Source organism: Arachis hypogaea, chromosome 12 (assembly GCF_003086295.3).
Source record: "Arachis hypogaea cultivar Tifrunner chromosome 12, arahy.Tifrunner.gnm2.J5K5, whole genome shotgun sequence".
Lineage (NCBI taxonomy): Eukaryota > Viridiplantae > Streptophyta > Magnoliopsida > Fabales > Fabaceae > Arachis > Arachis hypogaea.
The window spans coordinates 106,705,233-106,724,224 of NC_092047.1; the positions used below are offsets into that span (position 1 = coordinate 106,705,233).

The window sequence follows — 18,992 nt, forward strand, 5'->3', positions numbered from 1 at the left end:
CTTCTACTTTTGTATAGTTTTTTTTTATATTTATTTTTGATCCTACTTATAAAATAAATAGTGAGAGATTATATTTTAATTTCTAAAATAAAATTCAAACTTTAGAGAATCTAAATCTCACAAATTAATATATATTATAAAAAAACGCCTTTTATCATATTAAAGACTAATAACTATATATATTATATTAAAGTAATTATATTTAAATTAAAGCAATAAAATTTAAATGATATAAAATATTTTTTTTTTTTAAATAAAATTCAAATTTTAGAGGATCTAAATGCTAAGAATGAGTTTGGAGTATTATAGTAATTGCCAAACAGCAAGAGAATGCTAAATCATTTCTAAAGGGAGTTGTTAAAAGGAGTCCGGAGTTGTTAGTCTTCAATCTCAGTTTCGAAAGCACAAGAGAGAGAATGGACGCCATTGATTCAGTGTTCGATCCCCTCAGAGAGTTCGCCAAGGACAGCGTAAGGCTCGTCAAGCGTTGCCATAAACCTGATCGCAAAGGTATTTTTTCTTTTTATTGTGATTTGAATCTCTCTGCTGTGGATCTGAAATTTTCCTTTTCTTTTGTAGAATTCTCCAAGGTTGCTGTTCGTACTGCAATCGGATTCGTGGTTATGGGATTCGTTGGCTTCTTCGTCAAGCTCATCTTCATTCCCATTAACAACATCATCGTCGGATCTGGTTAGGTATACTTCGAATTCTTTATTTTTCAAAGATGTGTGAAATTCGCACAATTGTTTTGTGTTAATAGCTTAGCTGCATGTGTTGTTTAAAATGGGAAAATTGTAATGTTGTTTTATTGCGCGCAGGATGTGGTTGATTTTGTGCTTGCTTACTGTTATTTGAGATTAGGGTTTGAAATTATGCAAACTTAGATAAAGTTCTTTGTTTGAGATATGTCCTTATGGTTTTCAAGTATCATCACCGTATATGAAGCATTTTATATTGTGATCACTTGAATAGTATGTATAACCAGGTCAAATTTCTACTATTGCTGCATATCGTAAAGGGTTATTAGTTGAGTTTTATGATCTACATTTATTTAAATTCCAAGAGTTGAAGTGAAGTCTTCAATTTGATTACTTAACAAGAGTTTCATCTGTTACTTTCATTATCATTCACACAAAAAGCCATGAGAAGTTCCAAATTTAAGATATAATGGAAAGGGTACTGATATTTCACCTGCAATTTGGTTGGTAAATACAAGGAAAAGTCTAGGGGCCAGCAATTTTATTAAATTTTGGCCTGCATGTAACCAGCAGAGAAGGTGAGTCATTAGATGAAATCTCACACCAATCTCACACCATTAAATCATCATTGATGACTATTTGATGACTACCAATCACAAAAGTTGTTGGTCCCCTAGCATTGCTCATACAGAAATATCATATGTTAAATTTCTTTAATAATATTACTTTACACATTGATATTTCTGTTCTATTCAACTCTAACCAAGAAGTTAGGTAATATAGAAGTTCTATAATGATGAATGTTATTCTTTAGATATCATTGAAGCTTAAAGAGAGATATAAGAGGTTCATATATATATATATATATATATATATATATATATATATATATATCTCGCTTAGCATTTTCTCCCATTACATAATCTGCATGCGCATGATCATTTCTATATTGTACTACAAGCTTATCTCCATCATGATCTTCAAGAGTTTGTAACAGCCGTTGCACGTCTTTGACATTGGAAAGAGCGTCAGTGCCGCCATAACTCAGGTAGATAGGAAGGCTGTTCAGAATTCTGGTCATGTCATACACCAGAGGAGTCGGCTGTCCATAACATCTTGTATTTTCATCTATGTTCATGTAATCAAACCTTGCTATTGTTCCTTGTCTGATCACTGTGATATGAATAGGATTAAAACTTAGTTTCAATTCATATGAAACAAATTTTAGTTATAAACACCTCTTTCTAGCTGAATTTTCAGAATCAAATTCCTTTTCGTCATGAGCTGCGCCGGCCATGGATTTCGTAACTTAAAAGTTCAAAAGGCACCTTAGCATTGCGCCGAGGCCAACCTTCTTTATAATATATACTTCCCCTTTAACTTGATTCAAGAACTACTAAAATATTGTTGTTATGTATGGTATTTAAAAGTAAAAGACAAATAGGTCCCTGACCTTTTTAAACTCGGACATTTTTGTCCCTCAAGATTTAAAAATATATTTAAATCCCTCACATTGTAAAACACGTGGCAATTAGACCCCTCTGTCAAGTTGGAGTTCAAAACGGCAACGGAACATGCTGACCTGGAAGAGTAGAGTGTAGGTGTCCGTTTTGGTTGCATATGTGGATGGAGAACAAATTTTTAATGGACAAATTAGTCCTTGTGGCCATCATACGTTCTCTCTCTCTCTCTCTCTCTATCGCAACTCACCTTAGTCTGACTTCGTCAACGCTCTCATCGACTCTGCCACCAACCGCCACCTTTCCTACGCCGATTTTATCCGCCGTTCGGAAACCCTAGCTGCCAACCTTACATCCCTCTTCACACTCTCCAAAAACGACACTGTTTTGGTCCTCTCTCCACGCCCTTCTTCTAGAAACTTCTTCGGGAAAGAGGAAGCAGTAGCAACATAGCAGCACCATCAAGAACAACGATAAGGTAACCATTGACATTCTTTCTTTTGAAGTAGCTAATGTCATGTCCAAAACGGTTCACCTTCACAAATCCCTTTCGGATTCTGAGATCTCGAGGTTCAGGAATGATCTTTCACAAACTGTTTCCAGCCACCATAAAATGCTTTGGGAAGTGTCTATAGTCAAAATTTAAATTCCAGCTATGAGAAAAAGTAGGAATGAATGGAAAAAAGCAAAAATCCCCTGAATATGAATGAATGGAAAAAGCAACAAAAACTTGATTCAGGCTAACAGGTAGTGGAGGGCCAAATCTTATCACTCCATTCAATGCATGGGAGCGAGATCTTGGTGTAGGCAACATAACTCCAAACACAATGTAACTCAAACCCTACTAGGTAAGCCCAGAACATAGATCACGATGCCATGATGTCATGTCATGAAATATTACATTTACCATTTTATATCTCAAATATAGCTAGTGATTGAATAACCACCACCAAAATAATTATGCAGGAACAACCCACATATTATTTTCTACTTCTCCACTTTATTATTTTCTTTTGTTTTAGTTTCTCCTTTTTTTTTTTGAATCAGTTTTAGTTTCTCCTTCAATTAAAAAGATCTAAACATTGTCACCGTTCACAATGAGGATCATAGTAAGGGAAAAACCTACAATGTTGATGCATATTTTTCCTCTACTACAATGTAAGCTCAAACCTTTTCAATTATATAGCAATTTTCTAGTTGTAGAATCACTTCTTGCAGAACCTAAAACAACATTGAATTAAACAAAAATTCTTTCTACAGAATCCAATCACAAACCCTACATTGCAAATAACATAGTTGAAACAAATTGAAGGAAAAAAATTAATCAACGGAGCAAAAAGAATATGCAGACACCATGCATGAACTAAAATTCCCAAATTCAATTTTCCCCACATCCCAAAATTAAAAATCACTCATTTTTTACACACACTTAAAAGGGTATGTAATTTTCGTTGATTTACAAAAGTGAGGAAGAAGATACTTACAAGGTGCTGATTATAAGTGTTGGACATAAACTATACGAAATGGAGGAACTGAAAATGGTTCCAATAAATGTCTTCAACCCAGGATTTGTTGTGATGGGAAATCTCCGATCCTTTCATGATCTGGATTCTTCTGCTCAAAGAAGAGGAAAGTTTGAGTTTTGATTGAAGAAAGGAAGAGGGATTAATGGGAATTGTTCACAGTTGACAAAACGGCGCCGTTTTGAACCCCAAGAACTAATTTGTCCATTAAAAATTTGTTCTCCATCCACGTCAGCAACTAAAACGGACAACTGACACTCTACCCTACCAGGTTAGTATGTTTTGTTGCCGTTTTGAACCCAACTCGACGGAAGGGTCTAATTGTCACGCGTTTTTTAAGGTGAAGAATTTAAATATATTTTTAAATCTTGAAGGACAAAAATGTCTACGTTTAAAAAGATCAAAAACCTATTTATCTTTTACTCGATATTTAATCATGAAAACATGACTACTTACTCTGAGATAGATGAATCATGTTCACTTTTATTTGTTGACATGGGCTTAGTTAGCCCTACTGAAATGAATCACGTTCCTTGTTGCTGTTGACTAAGGCTCATGATCCAAAAATATATTGACAATTGATGGGCTTAGGCAGCAGTTAGGGCCAAAAAACATTTGAAGGTCAACATATTTTGGATTTTAGAACTGTCAAATCCATTTGACTAAAAAAAACATATAGAGATTTGAGAGGGAAAAGGGAACCTGTGAAAGTGGTCAAGAAGTTAATGCAATCAATGCCTGGTTTTTTTGCGCATGTCCTTAAGAAACTGTATTACAGCATCCCTGTTTCAAACATGTCCAAAATATGAAGTGGAACCAATCATGTTCTCATGCATATATAAATTGCCATCACAACTGATTCATATGCCAAAACGGAAGCAGAAAAGCATTAGGATTGATGGCAAGTATTTGAATCAGTCTTGGTGGTTCTGATCTAATTCCAACCACGACTAAGGATGTGTTTGGCAAACACGTTGGGGAGGAGAGAAGTCCGTTTGAGCTTCTTGAAAGTTTCATTTTGATATTTGGCCATTTTTATCTTTTTGATCGCAGAATTGATTCTGCCTCTGAATCCACGTTTAGGAGAAGCTAAAATTTGTAGTTTTTGCGTTTCACGTTTGGTTGTTGATTATTATTAGAAAATTAAGTAAGAAATTTATTTCTTTTTTACCAACCCTACCCTTCATTTTCTTCTATAAGAATGATACCAGTAACTATTATCTTCACAGTCGTTCTTTGTAGTTCTTCCTACTTCTTCAGAGTTTTTTCATTCCAATTTTTTCATCAAAATCGTTCAGATTTATTTCAATCACTAGTGAATATTTTAATTTTTTATTATTTTTAGTACTCATTTTCATATTTTAATTTTTATGTTTTTTTATTGTATTTTTTATTTATATTTTTTATTATATTTTTATTTATATGATAAATATTTTTATATTATTTGTGTAAGTGTTCTAAATTCTGATGTTATATTTTTATATGGATTTTTTTATCATTTACTATATTATTTTTTTATATGTATATTTTTTATGAAATATTTTTTTTTTATTTTTAGTTGGCTTTGTTTATATGATTTTTTATTTATTTTATTGTATTTCTTTTATTTATATGACAAATGTTGTTAACTTTTTTTATTTTTTATAATGTTCTGAGTTTTCAAGTATTTTATTAATTTTTATGATATTTTTATTATTTTTTCATATGAATTCTTTTTTTTTTATCCTTTATTGCATTGTATTTATGTTGTGTATGAAATTTTTTTATTTTTTATTTGATTTTATTCATATGAATTTTATTTACGCTTTATGGTATTTGTTTTGTTCATATGATATATGTTATTGGTTTTATGAAATTTTTATTATTTCTTATCTGGATGATTTTTTTTCTATTCTTTGATGTACTCTATTTTTGTTTTGTATTAATTTTTTTTATTTTTTATTCTGACTTTGTAAAATTTGTAATTGTAATTATTATATACTACGTTTATTATCAAAATTTTATATAATATAAATTATGATCCTAACAAAAAAGAAAAAATAAATAAAAAATTAATTATAAGTAACAATAGAGTCATAAATAATGAAAATTTATAGTCTAAAATAATACTAAATTAAAAAGTACTCACGAAACTAAAAAAATTATAGAATATTTTCTTTTTGTGTGACATTATAAAATTTATAGTACTCTCTTTTATATTTTTATTTTTTATTGTATTTATTTTATTTATATGATAAATATTTTTATATTATTTTTTATAGTATTCTGATTTTGCAGGTATATAAAATTGATGTCTCTTTTAGTAATTTTTCATCTAAAAGTGATTTTGAATAGTATAATCCAAACAACATTTATTTTACTATAATCAATTTTAATATAAAGATTGCTAAATATAAATCACATTAACTCAAACTAACTTATCATCAAAATCAATTTTACAAAATCAATTTTATGAAAACTCTCATGTGTAAACTGTAATCCAAATACTGTTTGTGATTTTCATAATCAGAACCACGCTATGCCATCCTGCACCCACAGCAGCATTACGTTAATTTCGAAAACATCAAACACAGCAGTATTGGGAATTCTCTTAGAAAAATATAGAGGCATCGGAAAACATAAACTTGTCTAGAAAATAAGAACTAATACTCGTATGTACTCTTTTTATACTATTTCAAGTAATGCATCTTTTGCTGCTCAATACTGAATTTACTAAGGATACGGAGAAACTGAACAATAATCTAAACCTGTGAGAAAATTTTTTTAATTTTTTAGTGAGTGAACTTTACTTTGGTGCTAAATAAAAGTTACTTTTTAGTCAAGTAATTGAGATTTTTAATTTAAATTAATAGTTAATCATAACAAAAAATATAAAATTATAATTATATAACATATTTCAAAGACGGTACATATTAATAGAAAAATAAAATTTAGAAAAATTAATACATATTGTAAATTAGGGATAAAAAAATGTATTCTTTTTATCATAAATTTTATACTTTTAATATTCATTCTCAATTAATTAGAGTTATAGCCAATGAGTAATAGCTTAATTGGCATAGTCTTTCCATACTCAATTAAGAGGTTGTGGGTTCGAGTCTCCTATCTTTGGTAAAAAAAAAAAAAATTAGAGTTATAAACATGTACTCTTTTTATACTATTTCAACTAATACATATCTTATCAATTGAAAATGGTTTGAAAAGAGAGAGAAAAACCAACTATCAACAAAGTGGATAAGCCTATACCCTTAAAAATTGAAATTTATTATTAATGTTTAAATTTAGAAAAAGTAGAAACTGCATGTAAAATTTTTGAAAGAGATGGAAGAAAACATTCTTGGGTGAATGCTATCCTACTCTCTTTAAAGTAACATGTAAGTTACCCTCTCAGATGTGTCATATTTTAATTGAGTGTTTATTTTAACTTGAGTTACTTTAATCTTGTGAGAGTTAATAATATATTGGAAGACGGTGACGGCCTGACAGATGAAGAAAATGGAACACCTAATAAGACGGTGATACTTAGGGAGCACAACGACGACGGGGAGGAGTAAATGCAATTAGAGAGAGTTGGAGTACCTTTTTTGGAAGAATGATTTGGGAAGAGAAAATAAGACACCGAATGAGACGGTGATGCAATTAGAGAGAGTTGGAGTACCTTTTTTGGAAGAATGATTTGGGAAGAGAAAATAAGATACCGAATGAGACAGTGATGCTTGGGAGGCGTAATGACGACGACGAAGGAGTGAAGAGGAGTAAATGCAATCAGAGAGAGTTGGAGTACCTTTTCTAGAACAATGATTTGGGAAGAGAAAACGAAATAACAATGAGACGCTGATGCTTGGGAGGCGCAACTACGACGAAAGAGTGGAGAAGGTAACTCATGTTAAAATAAACACCCAATTAAAATATGACACATGAAAGATGGTAACTTACATGTTACTTTAGAGAGAATAGAATAGCATTCACCTAAATATAAATATTTTATGTTCATATTTTTATTATCCGGGTCTTTGTGTCTATGTCTCATCCTTATAGAACGTGAGTAATAAAATTGACAAGACAATCATGTTGTTACATTTTATTTAACCATGTAAACTTTTGAATAAGTAATTTCATTATATATATCATATATCGTTTATTGCACGTTCACTCCTTCGATACAAAAATGAAAAATAATATAAAACTAAGATTTAATTAATTAAACAGCATTAATCACACAAAAAAAATTAAGCAGCACTAGCAAGAAGATTATTATTAGAAGAAGCAGCAGTACAGGAATATTCACGTTTAACAGCCTTCAAGAGGAGACTATCATGTTCAAGCGCCATCTGAACCGGCAATGATCCAATCCCATTCGCCATGGCCAGAAGCATCTTTTTTGTTTCTTTCTTGAACTCATTCTTATCTACCCTCCCATTCATGTCGTGGTCAAATTGCATGAATAGCGACTCGTACACACGCGCCAGCTCCTCCGGCTCGCGCTTCACGTCCACGCCGAAGTGTGTCTCCATCACCCTCAGCCTCTGGAGCTCCTTCACTATCTCTGTGTAAGACAGGAGGCCGTCTTTGTCCGCATCCAATTCAGCGAAGAGGTCACTCACTGACGCGGAGAAGGCCTCCTCGTCTTCCACAAAGCTGGTAATAGTAGTGCCGTCTATGATTTCTACGCTCATGACTGGTGGTTGATTTTCAAAAATCAAAATCAGCTTAATTAGGGTTTTTGTAATTGTAACAATAATCAGAACTTAGAGCTTAGAAGAGAGACTAATAAACCTTTTTTGTTTTGTTTGATGAAAAGTGGGTCTAATTTGAAGTATTTATAGAAATAAGGAGAAGACAGTTATACGGTCAGCAAACGCAATATCTTTAATAATATAATTTATTAAAGAATTTATCTTTTTAGTTAATATCTATATATTAATCTTTTTAAATTTTAAATTTAAATTTCGATCCAAATCACAATACTTTCAATCAAGTTACATTCAAAATAAATTCAAAAATTAATACAATATACATTGCAATCTTTTGAAATAAAATTAGATTAGATTAAAAAATAAATATCAAATTGATATCATAAAAATCATAACAAATTATATAAATTTTATCTTTTAAATTAATCTAAATCATACTACAAATATAATCTTATCTTGTTAACAGTAACAATAAATTAAAATATATGTATTACTATCTCGTTATTATTATCAAAATAAATAATAAAAAAGAAAATATAAATATTTAAATATACATAGGTCGGTAAATAATTAATTTATTCAGTTATAAAAAAAAGTTTCCCTTTTTGTGACCGTTGTTACACTTTAAGTCCTAAGTTAAAAAAATGTATTTTACTTTTATAAAATTTAAAAAATTTTTAGAAGACAAGAATGTCTAACACAATTTTTAGGATCTATTTGAGTATATATTAAAAAATTTAAGTTGATAAGTATGGACTAAATAGTTATATACATACCTAACACATTTTTTGTACAAAAATATATTTTTAAACTAGTAGTGTACATCTTTTTATATATAGTTAAACTTTGTTTCTTTTTTCTTTTTGTTTTGTTTTATATTTATTTTTTTTTATGATTAAGAAAGATCAATAAACTCTTAATCTTTTTAGTCATGCTATGTAGGACAAATTTGATATACAGTTATGCGTAAAGGAAAAATATAGGTAAATAACTTTTTCCCAGCTTTAAACAACTGTAATTAATACTTGTTGATTTTATATTTTTTTAAAAATAAAATTTAAATAATTACAAATTAATAACAATCTAAACAATAAAAATTACTAATTAATAATAAGTGTTTTTTATACTATGATAAATTTATCATATATATCGATACATTTAAAATATGAACAAGTAGTAATAAGTCACATAAAATTTATTTTTCACATCAATATTTAATTTTTTTTAAATATATGTTATATCACCACTTTTATTAATATACTCCTTTAATTAAATAAAAATAAAAATATTTTTTTATTTAATTTTATAAAAAATCTTAAACATTTTTTTATTTAGTTAGACAAAAATAATTTTTTAAATTAATCAAACTTTAGAATTAAACAACAAAGCAAAACAAAAATATATCTAAAAAATATGGAAAAGTATATGAAACTAAAATGTGACCAGCCAAAAAGTAAACAAAATTGTTTAATTAAAATCACTTTTTGAATAATATGTTTGAAAACCGCTCCAGAGATCACGGAGCACAAACCAAAATCCGATTTTTCATGAAACCCAAACACATTTTAGCTGATTTTTGGCCGATATGCTTTTGGTCCCTAATTGTTTCCAAAAAATATATTTCTAAAATCTGGGTTCAGAACCCTCGTCATCTTCTCAAGTTCTTTTGATAAAAAATTATTTCTGAGATTGATTTCAAAAACCCTGTTCATCTTCTCAAATTTTTCTCTCCTCTTCGTATCTCTTTTCCCCCCTGGAGCTCGGTCTCTCTCATCTCTCTCACCGTGGTGTCGCCGTTGCTCTCTGTCTCGTCATCGTCTTGTCCATAGTCGCGCGCCTTCGTTGCGCTCTTCGTCGCCGGCGGCAGAAGCAGCAGGTCCTGGGGCTCATCGTCTTCTTGCTTCGAATGTCGCCGTCAGCCTCCTTTGCGCAATCAGGAGCTGCTTCATGATTTGGTGAGTTCTAACAAAGGTAAGATTTTATTGTTGTTAGTTGAAACTTGAAACCGTGACGCTGATGTTTTCTTCCCTTTTCATTGGAATCATCGAAACCAAAGCCACACACTGTTAAAACCAGTGTTCCTCCTTCGTAGTTTCCATCATTCATTGCAAGCTTTTCTCCATTTCCTCGCACACCATTCTCCATTCCTTCTTCGACCTCGTCACCACAAAAAATCCTTTATATTCTCGCTCACCCACTTCGCTAGATCACACTGTCATTTGAGCTCAGCAGCTAAAAAAAATCGGTTTTTGGTTTTTGGGGTTTGTTCAAAATGGCGTCCTTCACCATCCCTTGTCCCAAGTGTCTCTCTTTTTCACATTTGGGATTGAACTCTCATACCAAACAACGGAACATGCACGTGGCTGGGTTGGGATTGAAGAAATCCCAATCATTCGGATCTTTGGTTTGTGATTCAAACTCAAATGGGGTTCAGGTGTGTGTGATTTGTTCTGATTCCAAATGTGATTGTTTTTTTTTGTTCCTTTGTCGTGCATGGTTTATGTAGATTACATGTTTGAGACTTTGATTCTATGTTTTTGAAGCTGAAAATGTCGCTATAGAATGGTGCCGTGCAGTTAACTTGTTTCTTTTTTAGCATTTATCAGTTGTTAATTATTGTCTATGTTCTCATTTTAGCAATTCTATTGTGTTTGGCATAAATTAGTGTGACCCATTATATTAACCAATTAAGTGAATTTCCACTTGCATTGCCTGAAATCTGGACTCTGGAGTGGATTTATGTCCCATGTTTATTCTGAAGAATAACTTATTTTGTATTTTGGGTATAACTTTTGCACAATTGTGCCTGCATGAATGTATGTTATTGCATGGATGTAAATTTAGTTATTAAAATACTAATGTAATGTTTTCAGAATTGTGGTGGATATCACAATATTCATTTTTTATATCAATGATCAGATGTAAAATGTGGTAATAATATTCTTGAGATCAACATGCCAGCTACTTTAACATTCTCTTGTATATTTGATTATTTTGGTGACATGCAGTAGGTAGACTTTTTTTTTTTTGGTCCTAACCGCTCCTTCCTTCTTAAAACATCACTGTCATCTGCATGAACAGCATTGAATTTTGTGAATACCAAATGCTTCAGACCATTTATGCTTTCCAAGGAGATCATATCAAATAGAAAGTGGAATGGATATCTGAGATTAGTTATTGAAATTGCAATTTGCCTTAGCAGTCTAGTACAATTTACGTGGTTTCTGATCATGACATGAAGGTTTTATTGATATTTCGAATATTCAAAGGGGATATCCTCCAATTTTTATTCTACTTAGCCTAAGGTTTGATATGCCTCTTGATCTGACATGTTTCGCTATCTGCACTTGTCATGTAATCCATGCTCAATTTCAAGTGATTGTTTTTTAAAACTGCAGCCGACCATCTATAGGATGGGTCAAACTTAATGGAGGTTGGTGATGTAACGTATATTGCAAGGTCACAATATAGGAAATTCAGCAAAAAGCTATGGAACATTCATTGGAGGGCTTCTGTTCACTCTGCATTATGCAGGCTTGATGCTACTTGTGGAAGGAACAAGTAGTTTATAGAGAGGGTTTCGCTTTTGAAACTTGATCTTATCTTCGTTGGTCTGATGTGCTTTGGATTACTTCTTCACCTGTTTCAATAAGCGCTTAAAGCTTTTGTGCTTATCTAATTGCAGAATGTTCACCTGGTTTGAAGCTTTGGCATTCTCATTAGGATTCAAGTTTTGGTTGAAGTGAATTGTAGTACAATTTGCATGAGCCAGTGGCTGCGACGATGGAGAATGGAGAGAGCATTACAGCAAGAAATTACAAAATCAATGGTATCAGTTTTGTGATTAACCATGGACATTAGACATCTAGTGTGTAACAACTTGACCATCAATAGGAATAATAAAACAGGGCGAGCGGAGAAACAACTGCATTTATTGATTTGCTGACAGTGCTGTTGGACGGTTGGAAGTTCCTCGGCTTAGATCATGAACAGCGACATTCATATATTGCATGCAAGTACAACAATTACCACAAAACCTTTTACCTTATGATAGAGATATAGAGTTATTTACATGGGTCAATACCACCAAAGGATCCAATATTCCTATTGTAAATCATACAAACAAAGCATTGAAATCACAGAGCACCAAATGTATCTATAGTTGAGACGAAATTCTAAAATTCTAGCAAATTTTGTAGGTAGGAGTGGTTACTATATACAATGGAACTTGAGGAGGGCTTTTTTGAAATCTTAAATGAGACCATCAAATCTGATACCCTCCAGGATATGGTAGATGAATTTCATTTGGTTGATGCCGGTAAATCACATATTCAAAACATTTATTTGTGAATTATTTTTCAACAAAAATTATGAGATGAAGATTTATCTTTTTAGGGTGAGATGTCGCCGGTTTCAGCGATAATGGCAATGAAGGATCGATACTTATTTGATAGCTAATAACTACCTGTTGACATTTATGTAAGCAATCCATTTAATTTTTGTAAATCATTTTAGATAAAATATAATACTTAAAAAGGAGCATGTTACTACTACAAGATCAGCGGTTATATCTTACAAAAATTGATCTTTAATTTCGGAGTTACAAGAAAGAAGTGTAATATCACAATTGTAAAGGCGAAAAAGCTGTCAATTGGAGAATAAAATGATGCCTCCCTCCCATCTTGTTATTGGGAAAAATTGCATGTTATTTTCATGAAAGAATGTAGCCAAGTACTAAAAAGGTCTAAGCGAGAAAATTTAGAGGATGGCATTTCCCTTATTCTATAAACAAAAATGAAAGAAAAAGGAGGACAGACAAAATAAGAGCATTAGTAAATTTCCAAGCTTAGCAGAGAATAAGGGAAAGGAGTAAATATAACCAGTAGTTTCTTGGCAAGAAAGAGTAAAACCATTCTTCACATATAATAAAGTACTATAGCAGACAGTTTCAATGAACTGAACAGCTGATCTTGGGATAATGACAGGTTCAATGATGTATCATCTATGACATGCCCACGCTCAACGGAGGGCAAAGAGAAAGCACAAGATTATCCAAATCAGTGTTATGTCTATCTACTTGGACAAAAAACATACTCACCAAGATCCCGGCTGAAAGCACCAGATTCCCTCAACTTCATCTCTTCCTCGTGCAATTTCTCTACATTATTCTTCTCTCTATAAAGCTTATAGAACTCTTGTAATTGAGCAACATCCCGACTTCTATCTATGGTTCCAACTTCTCGTTTAGACAGCTTTTGCTGAAAATATAAGTAAAAAAGAAGACAAGAAAGTAATAAAACATAGCTACCCAAAAGAACCATAGGAGAGGTCTACTAAGGTGGAAAGAAACATTAGAAGATGATAATGAATACTTTACAAATAACAAAGGAAAACGAGAACAAAATAGGGGGTTTCACAAAAATTCCCTTTGGGAATAAGTGGACAAAGTGGCTCCGTGAGTAAAGTTTATAGTTGTCTGCAAATTTGGCATGGAAAACCACAAAACCTCGACCTGTAGGCAATAGTGATCTACTGAGTGAAAGATAATAGATCAGTGAAAGACACACAAGTAGATTCATAAACCAACTAAAGTATTTAGCATATGGCAAGGAAACATAAACATTTGCAAGACCAATTATTATTTATTAACCACACACAAGCCCCATATCCAGCACACAACTAAAATAGTAAAAACAGAATACTAGATTGTATAAAAGAACAAAATTTCAATCACCAAAAGAATATAAATTCATACATAGGCAACAGATACATTCACAAGTCACCACACATATCATTCCCTTGATTGTTGAGGACTAGATGAACAGTTCCACGAGTAGAATAATTTGGATGAGCACTTAGACGCAAACTTTCATATGCTACACCTTGTCCTGGTAAACTACCATCTCCATGAATCAAAATACTAATGTTCTTGATTCTTTCAGAATCATTTGAAACATATTGTTTAGCTCTAGTTTTTCCTTCTACCACAGGATCCACTGCTTCTAAGTGACTAGGATTTGGTACTAATGAAATATGCACATTCTTCGAATTTCGAGTTTTATGATCATAATGGCTAGTTAGATGTACTTAGCCATCAAACCTATTGCAACCACAATGAAGGATTTCTATAATCCATCTTAAGAACAATGCCATTTGAAATAAGATCACTACCTTAGTAATAATAGACTTTTGAGCACTCAAGCAAGACACAGCATCTTTCACCTCTGCAGTAACACCAAGGATATATGGACAGTTTTGGTATGTAATAATTCAATATTTGAAAGAAACAGAAAAATTGATTCGAAACTTACTAGAGTAAAATTGAACTTTTTTATCTAACTTGCGATTGGACTTCGATTCCTTCCTGCAAAAGCGAGAGAAGAACATAAATAACTGCAAACTCCAGCTCAAGTCGTAAAGTAGATTTTAAACTTTGGAAACTAGGAAAACAGGGAAGGAGGGAAGATATTAACTTTTTTCCTGGCCACAGACAGAGAAGCCAGCGAGGATGGGGACGACGTGCCGAGCTACCTGGGTTCTGGACAGAGGGAAGAGGAAGAAGCGGAAGCGCCGAGCCTGGGACGCCGGCGGCAAAGAACCTAGGGCTAGGATTTTGCCATTTTGATTTGAGATTTTCATTGCTTTGCTTCAGAGGGTAACACAAATGATTAGGAAAATTGGAGAAGATGAAGAGCAATTGATTTTTTTTTTTTGATATGTTTTACTTTGCTTTAGAAGTGGAAAAGATGAAGAACCATTGATTTTTTTTATATGTTTTTGTTGAGAAAATACTCAGTTTGGTCCCTGAAGTTACACTCGAGCCTCAATTTGGTCCTTGACGTTTCAATTGCCTCTATTTAGTCCCTAAACTTTATAAATTTTAATCAACTTAGTCCCTGCCGTGGTTTCCGCTGCAGAGTCATTACCGGAGAGATGATGTGTACAACAGACTGCCACGCTGGACGTCTAACAGATATATTACGTGGCATTTGAAACTTTTGCATCAATTTAGTCCCTAGAAACTATTTAAATCCTTAATCCCCAAATCCATTTGAAACCCCTTAACTTCTTCGTGGATTCTTACTCCTCAACATAATCCGGTTCAGAGACTCCATGCTCATAATACACATGAGCAACTCCGTTGTTTCTCCCAGCATAGAAGCACATTTTTAGCATCTCATCGTCATTAGTCAATATCCTCAAACCAGTTGTCAATGGCATGTTAGGAACCAACCACCTGCATTGCTCGATCTTATCATACCCAAGGTGTTTGTAGTAGTCTCTGACTGAAAAAACATCTAATGTGTCTGTATCTAACCCAGGTAACTCTGAAATTTGTTCCTTGCAGTATGTCAAGTTTCCATCTTTATTTCTGACAAATGATTCTCCATGGTGATATATAATTTTAATGAATTGATCTCCCATCCGCACACAGAAAAATTAAAAAATATCATCAAAAATATCATTTCACCACTATAATTTGAATTGTAAATATAAGAAACTAACAATTATGACATACAGAGTACATAAAGAGTACATAAGGTTACCCTCAAAATATTTTTTTTCTCTTCCGTTAGACTTGCTAAAACATAAATTGCATTGTTGTTATGAGACAACAACAGACCAAAACGAGTTCATTTAGAAAATCAGATCAATTACTCCATGTTACAAGATGCAATAAGCAATTGATTTAATGAGATTAAGACTTTGATAAAACTGCACCTCTCTTTTAAATAAAACAGAGGAAGAATCAAATGTAACATATTGCATATGACAATCTGATTCCATCTTTTTATTTCTTAATCCATTGATTATCAGACAAACACAACCATGTTGAAACGCTAACCCAAAAAAATTCTCCTAAAATATTCAAAATCAAATTAATGGTACAGAAACAGGGAATGATCGAACATCTAACCAATAAGCCAAGAAATTAAATGATACTCACTGAAAACATAAACCCTAACATAGAATAAGCACAAAAACTAACATATACTAACATGCAAAACAAAATGCATTTAGCTAGAATGCATAAAAAAGAAAAAAGAGGAGGAACCAAAAGTGAAGCAAAATAGCAAAGCATCATCACGGGTATAGAAGTTTTTTATGCTTACCTCGAACTTAGTCAACGTTGGTGAAGAGAAGACGACCGGTGCAATGTGAAGTGGTCGAAGAGAAGAGAATCGCAACTTCAACGAATCTGATAACTCAGACTCGCAACGCCATTGAAGAGAAGAGAAAGAAGAAGAACAGTCCTACTATGGGGGAGAATATGTTGTGACTTGTTTAACTAAAACGTTTTTCATCTCATATAACATGATACGACGTCGTTTTGGGCTATTTGAGCGCCAAACAAAAACGACACCGTTTTAGTGGAGTCCAGCGTGGCAGTCCGTTGTACACATCATCTCTCCGGTAATGACTATGCAGCGGAAACCACCGCAGGGACTAAATTGATTAAAATTTATAAAGTTTAGGGACTAAATAGAGACAATTGAAACGTCAAGGATTAAATTGAGGCTTGAATGTAACTTCAGGGACCAAATTGAGTATTTTCTCGTTTTTGTTTTGTTGTTTAAATTAATTGAAACTATAAAATTAGGATTAATTGAATTCTAAAATTTGATTAATTTAAAAGGGTATTTTTGTCTAATCAAATAAAATAAGGATATTTAAGATTTTTTATAAAATTAAATAAAAAATATATTTTTATTTTTATTTAATTAAAGAGGTGTATTAGTAAAAGTGGTGATATAACATATATTTAAAAAAAAAAATTAAATGCTGATGTGGAAAATAAATTTCATGTGACTTGTTACTATTTGTCTATATTTTAAACGTATCGGTACCTATGAATTTAGCAAACACCTTAATAATAAATTGGCAAATAGTTGACTGATTGTGTGTTGGTTATCTAACGGATCGGAGTTAAAAAATGTAGCCAATTTACATTCATAAAATAATAAACAATGATAAAATTTCTAATAATAAATTGTTACAGGTGTAGAATCAGTGGCAGTAGAAGGCGAAAGCAAAGACCAATTAGTGGTAACTGGAGATGGAGTTGATTCAGTTTGTTTGACTAATCAGATTAGGAAGAAGTTCCGGGGTGCTTCCATTATAAGTGTTGAAGATGTGAAAAAAGAACAACCACCACAAAATGAAGAACCATCTTTTACTACTTATCATCATCATTATGATTACTATCGTCCACCACCATATTATCCCTCATGCTACGTCTATGATTCATACCCCAACAGTTCCTTCTTCTTCTAATTAATAATTATCAATTAGCTTATTATTGTTGTCATTCTCAACGGTCAAAGACTTCATTTCTATACATCAAAGGGGTGAATCCATGCATCTATACTATACACACTTTATATAACGTGTGTGTATAAACAATTTTCATATATATAGTATAATAATATCATGTGGTATACATGATGTTTGTGGTGTAATATTCTCCCTTTTCTTTGTAATCCTTTTACCATCTAGCTATAGCTATAGCTAGTGTAAGAAATGTAACGAAATAGATGCACTTTATTTTCTATAAATTTATTATAGTATCAGAGTTCATAGAATTTTGCTGGTACTCACCATAATCAAAACCTTCAATCCAAATAACCAATCTTCTTTTTCTTCTGTCTCACCTACAATAGAAGAATCCACCCAGCCATATTTTTTTCCAAGACCCAATCAGTCTTTTTTACATATATCAGGCTACGTTTGAAATTGAGAATAAGATAGAGAGACAGAAATTAAATAATTGATATTAAAAAATTGATATTAAATTAAGTCTTTATATTATATTTAATGTAAATTGTATTATATTGAATTATATTTGATTTAAGATAAATATAAAGATTAAATGATAGATTTAAAGTTTAAAAAATTAAATAAAAATATTTTAAAATAAAATTATTATCAAAGTTTTAGTCTTTAATCTTAAAAATTTTAATCTCCTCTTACTCTATTTTCTAAAAATATTAAAAAGACTAAAATTTTATATTTTATAACTAAAATTTTAATTTCAGTCTCAATACCAATCTTTAAAAACAAACACTACATTAGAGTGAAAATTCTACTTCAGTCTTTGTCATTCATGTCCTCAAAAAAATAACTACCATTTCTAAAGTCGTTGATTTTAGTCTAATACAGAAATAAGCAAAATGTCTGTGCCTTGAAACAAAATTTGTTCATTTCTTTGTATACTAAAAAAATGAGGACAGTGGCTACAAGGACAACTTTGAGCCAACATTGTTGCTTTTGAAACAAATACTTACCATGAATAAACCATGTTGTAGCAGAACCGGTGGCCTATTGCCCCATGGCCCCTGTGACCGCCCCACCGGAATTCTCGGCACACTGAGAACATAACCATCCACAGTTGTCACCTATAAAACATTTCACACATACACATATAACTTAGTAGCTGCTCAAAATCTTGCTACTGATTAGTGATAAAAATTGCAACAGATTCAAGAAAAATACCAAGTGTTCTTCACAAGCATATCCTTGAGTGAACTAGTGATGAGAAAATACCTTAAGGGGAAAATGATGGCAATGTAGTAAGGTAGCGTTTGGTGGAGAGACAGAGATTGAAAGACTAAGACT

At 32.0% G+C, this 18,992-nt stretch overlaps 2 protein-coding genes and 2 long non-coding RNA genes across 6 annotated transcripts; 2 read left to right on the plus strand and 2 right to left on the minus strand.

Annotated features, from left to right (window-relative positions):
• The first annotated feature begins 282 nt into the window (after positions 1–282).
• Positions 283–1,933, plus strand: LOC112728087 (protein transport protein Sec61 subunit gamma). Of its 2 annotated transcripts, none has more exons than XM_025778074.3 (3): positions 283–510; positions 580–695; positions 1,684–1,933. In XM_025778074.3, the coding sequence occupies exons 1-2, from the start codon at positions 417–419 to the stop codon at positions 693–695; spliced, it is 210 nt and encodes a 69-aa protein (XP_025633859.1). In that variant the 5' UTR covers positions 283–416; the 3' UTR covers positions 1,684–1,933. The 2 variants fall into 2 exon arrangements, with proteins under 2 accessions (XP_025633859.1, XP_025633858.1); XM_025778073.3 differs by having other exon boundaries at positions 1,696–1,933.
• A 5,977-nt stretch (positions 1,934–7,910) lies between these two features.
• LOC112729377 (uncharacterized) lies at positions 7,911–8,357 on the minus strand. The gene has a single exon (XM_025779604.3). It carries the CDS (start codon positions 8,355–8,357, stop codon positions 7,911–7,913), a length of 447 nt encoding a protein of 148 aa, XP_025635389.1.
• Positions 8,358–10,005: 1,648 nt separating this feature from the next.
• Positions 10,006–12,726, plus strand: LOC112728088 (uncharacterized). 2 transcript variants are annotated; one of them, XR_011868848.1, is made up of 3 exons: positions 10,006–10,346; positions 11,774–11,952; positions 12,061–12,726. It is a non-coding gene; the product is annotated as an uncharacterized lncRNA (long non-coding RNA). The 2 variants fall into 2 exon arrangements; XR_011868847.1 differs by having other exon boundaries at positions 10,034–10,809.
• A 519-nt stretch (positions 12,727–13,245) lies between these two features.
• LOC112728089 (uncharacterized) lies at positions 13,246–16,627 on the minus strand. The gene is made up of 3 exons (XR_011869199.1): positions 14,849–16,627; positions 14,687–14,739; positions 13,246–14,599 (listed from the first exon to the last, which is right to left on the minus strand). It is a non-coding gene; the product is annotated as an uncharacterized lncRNA (long non-coding RNA).
• Between the last annotated feature and the right edge of the window lie 2,365 nt (positions 16,628–18,992).

What these genes read in the sequence shown, in the direction of transcription:
- LOC112728087 (XM_025778074.3), top strand. Translation starts at nt 417, where the DNA reads ATGGACGCCATTGATTCAGTGTTCGATCCCCTCAGAGAGTTCGCCAAG. An exon ending in CCATAAACCTGATCGCAAAG is followed by an intron (nt 511 to 579) that starts GTATTTTTTCTT and finishes TTTCTTTTGTAG; the next exon opens with AATTCTCCAAGGTTGCTGTT.
- LOC112729377 (XM_025779604.3), bottom strand. Translation starts at nt 8,357, where the DNA reads ATGAGCGTAGAAATCATAGACGGCACTACTATTACCAGCTTTGTGGAA.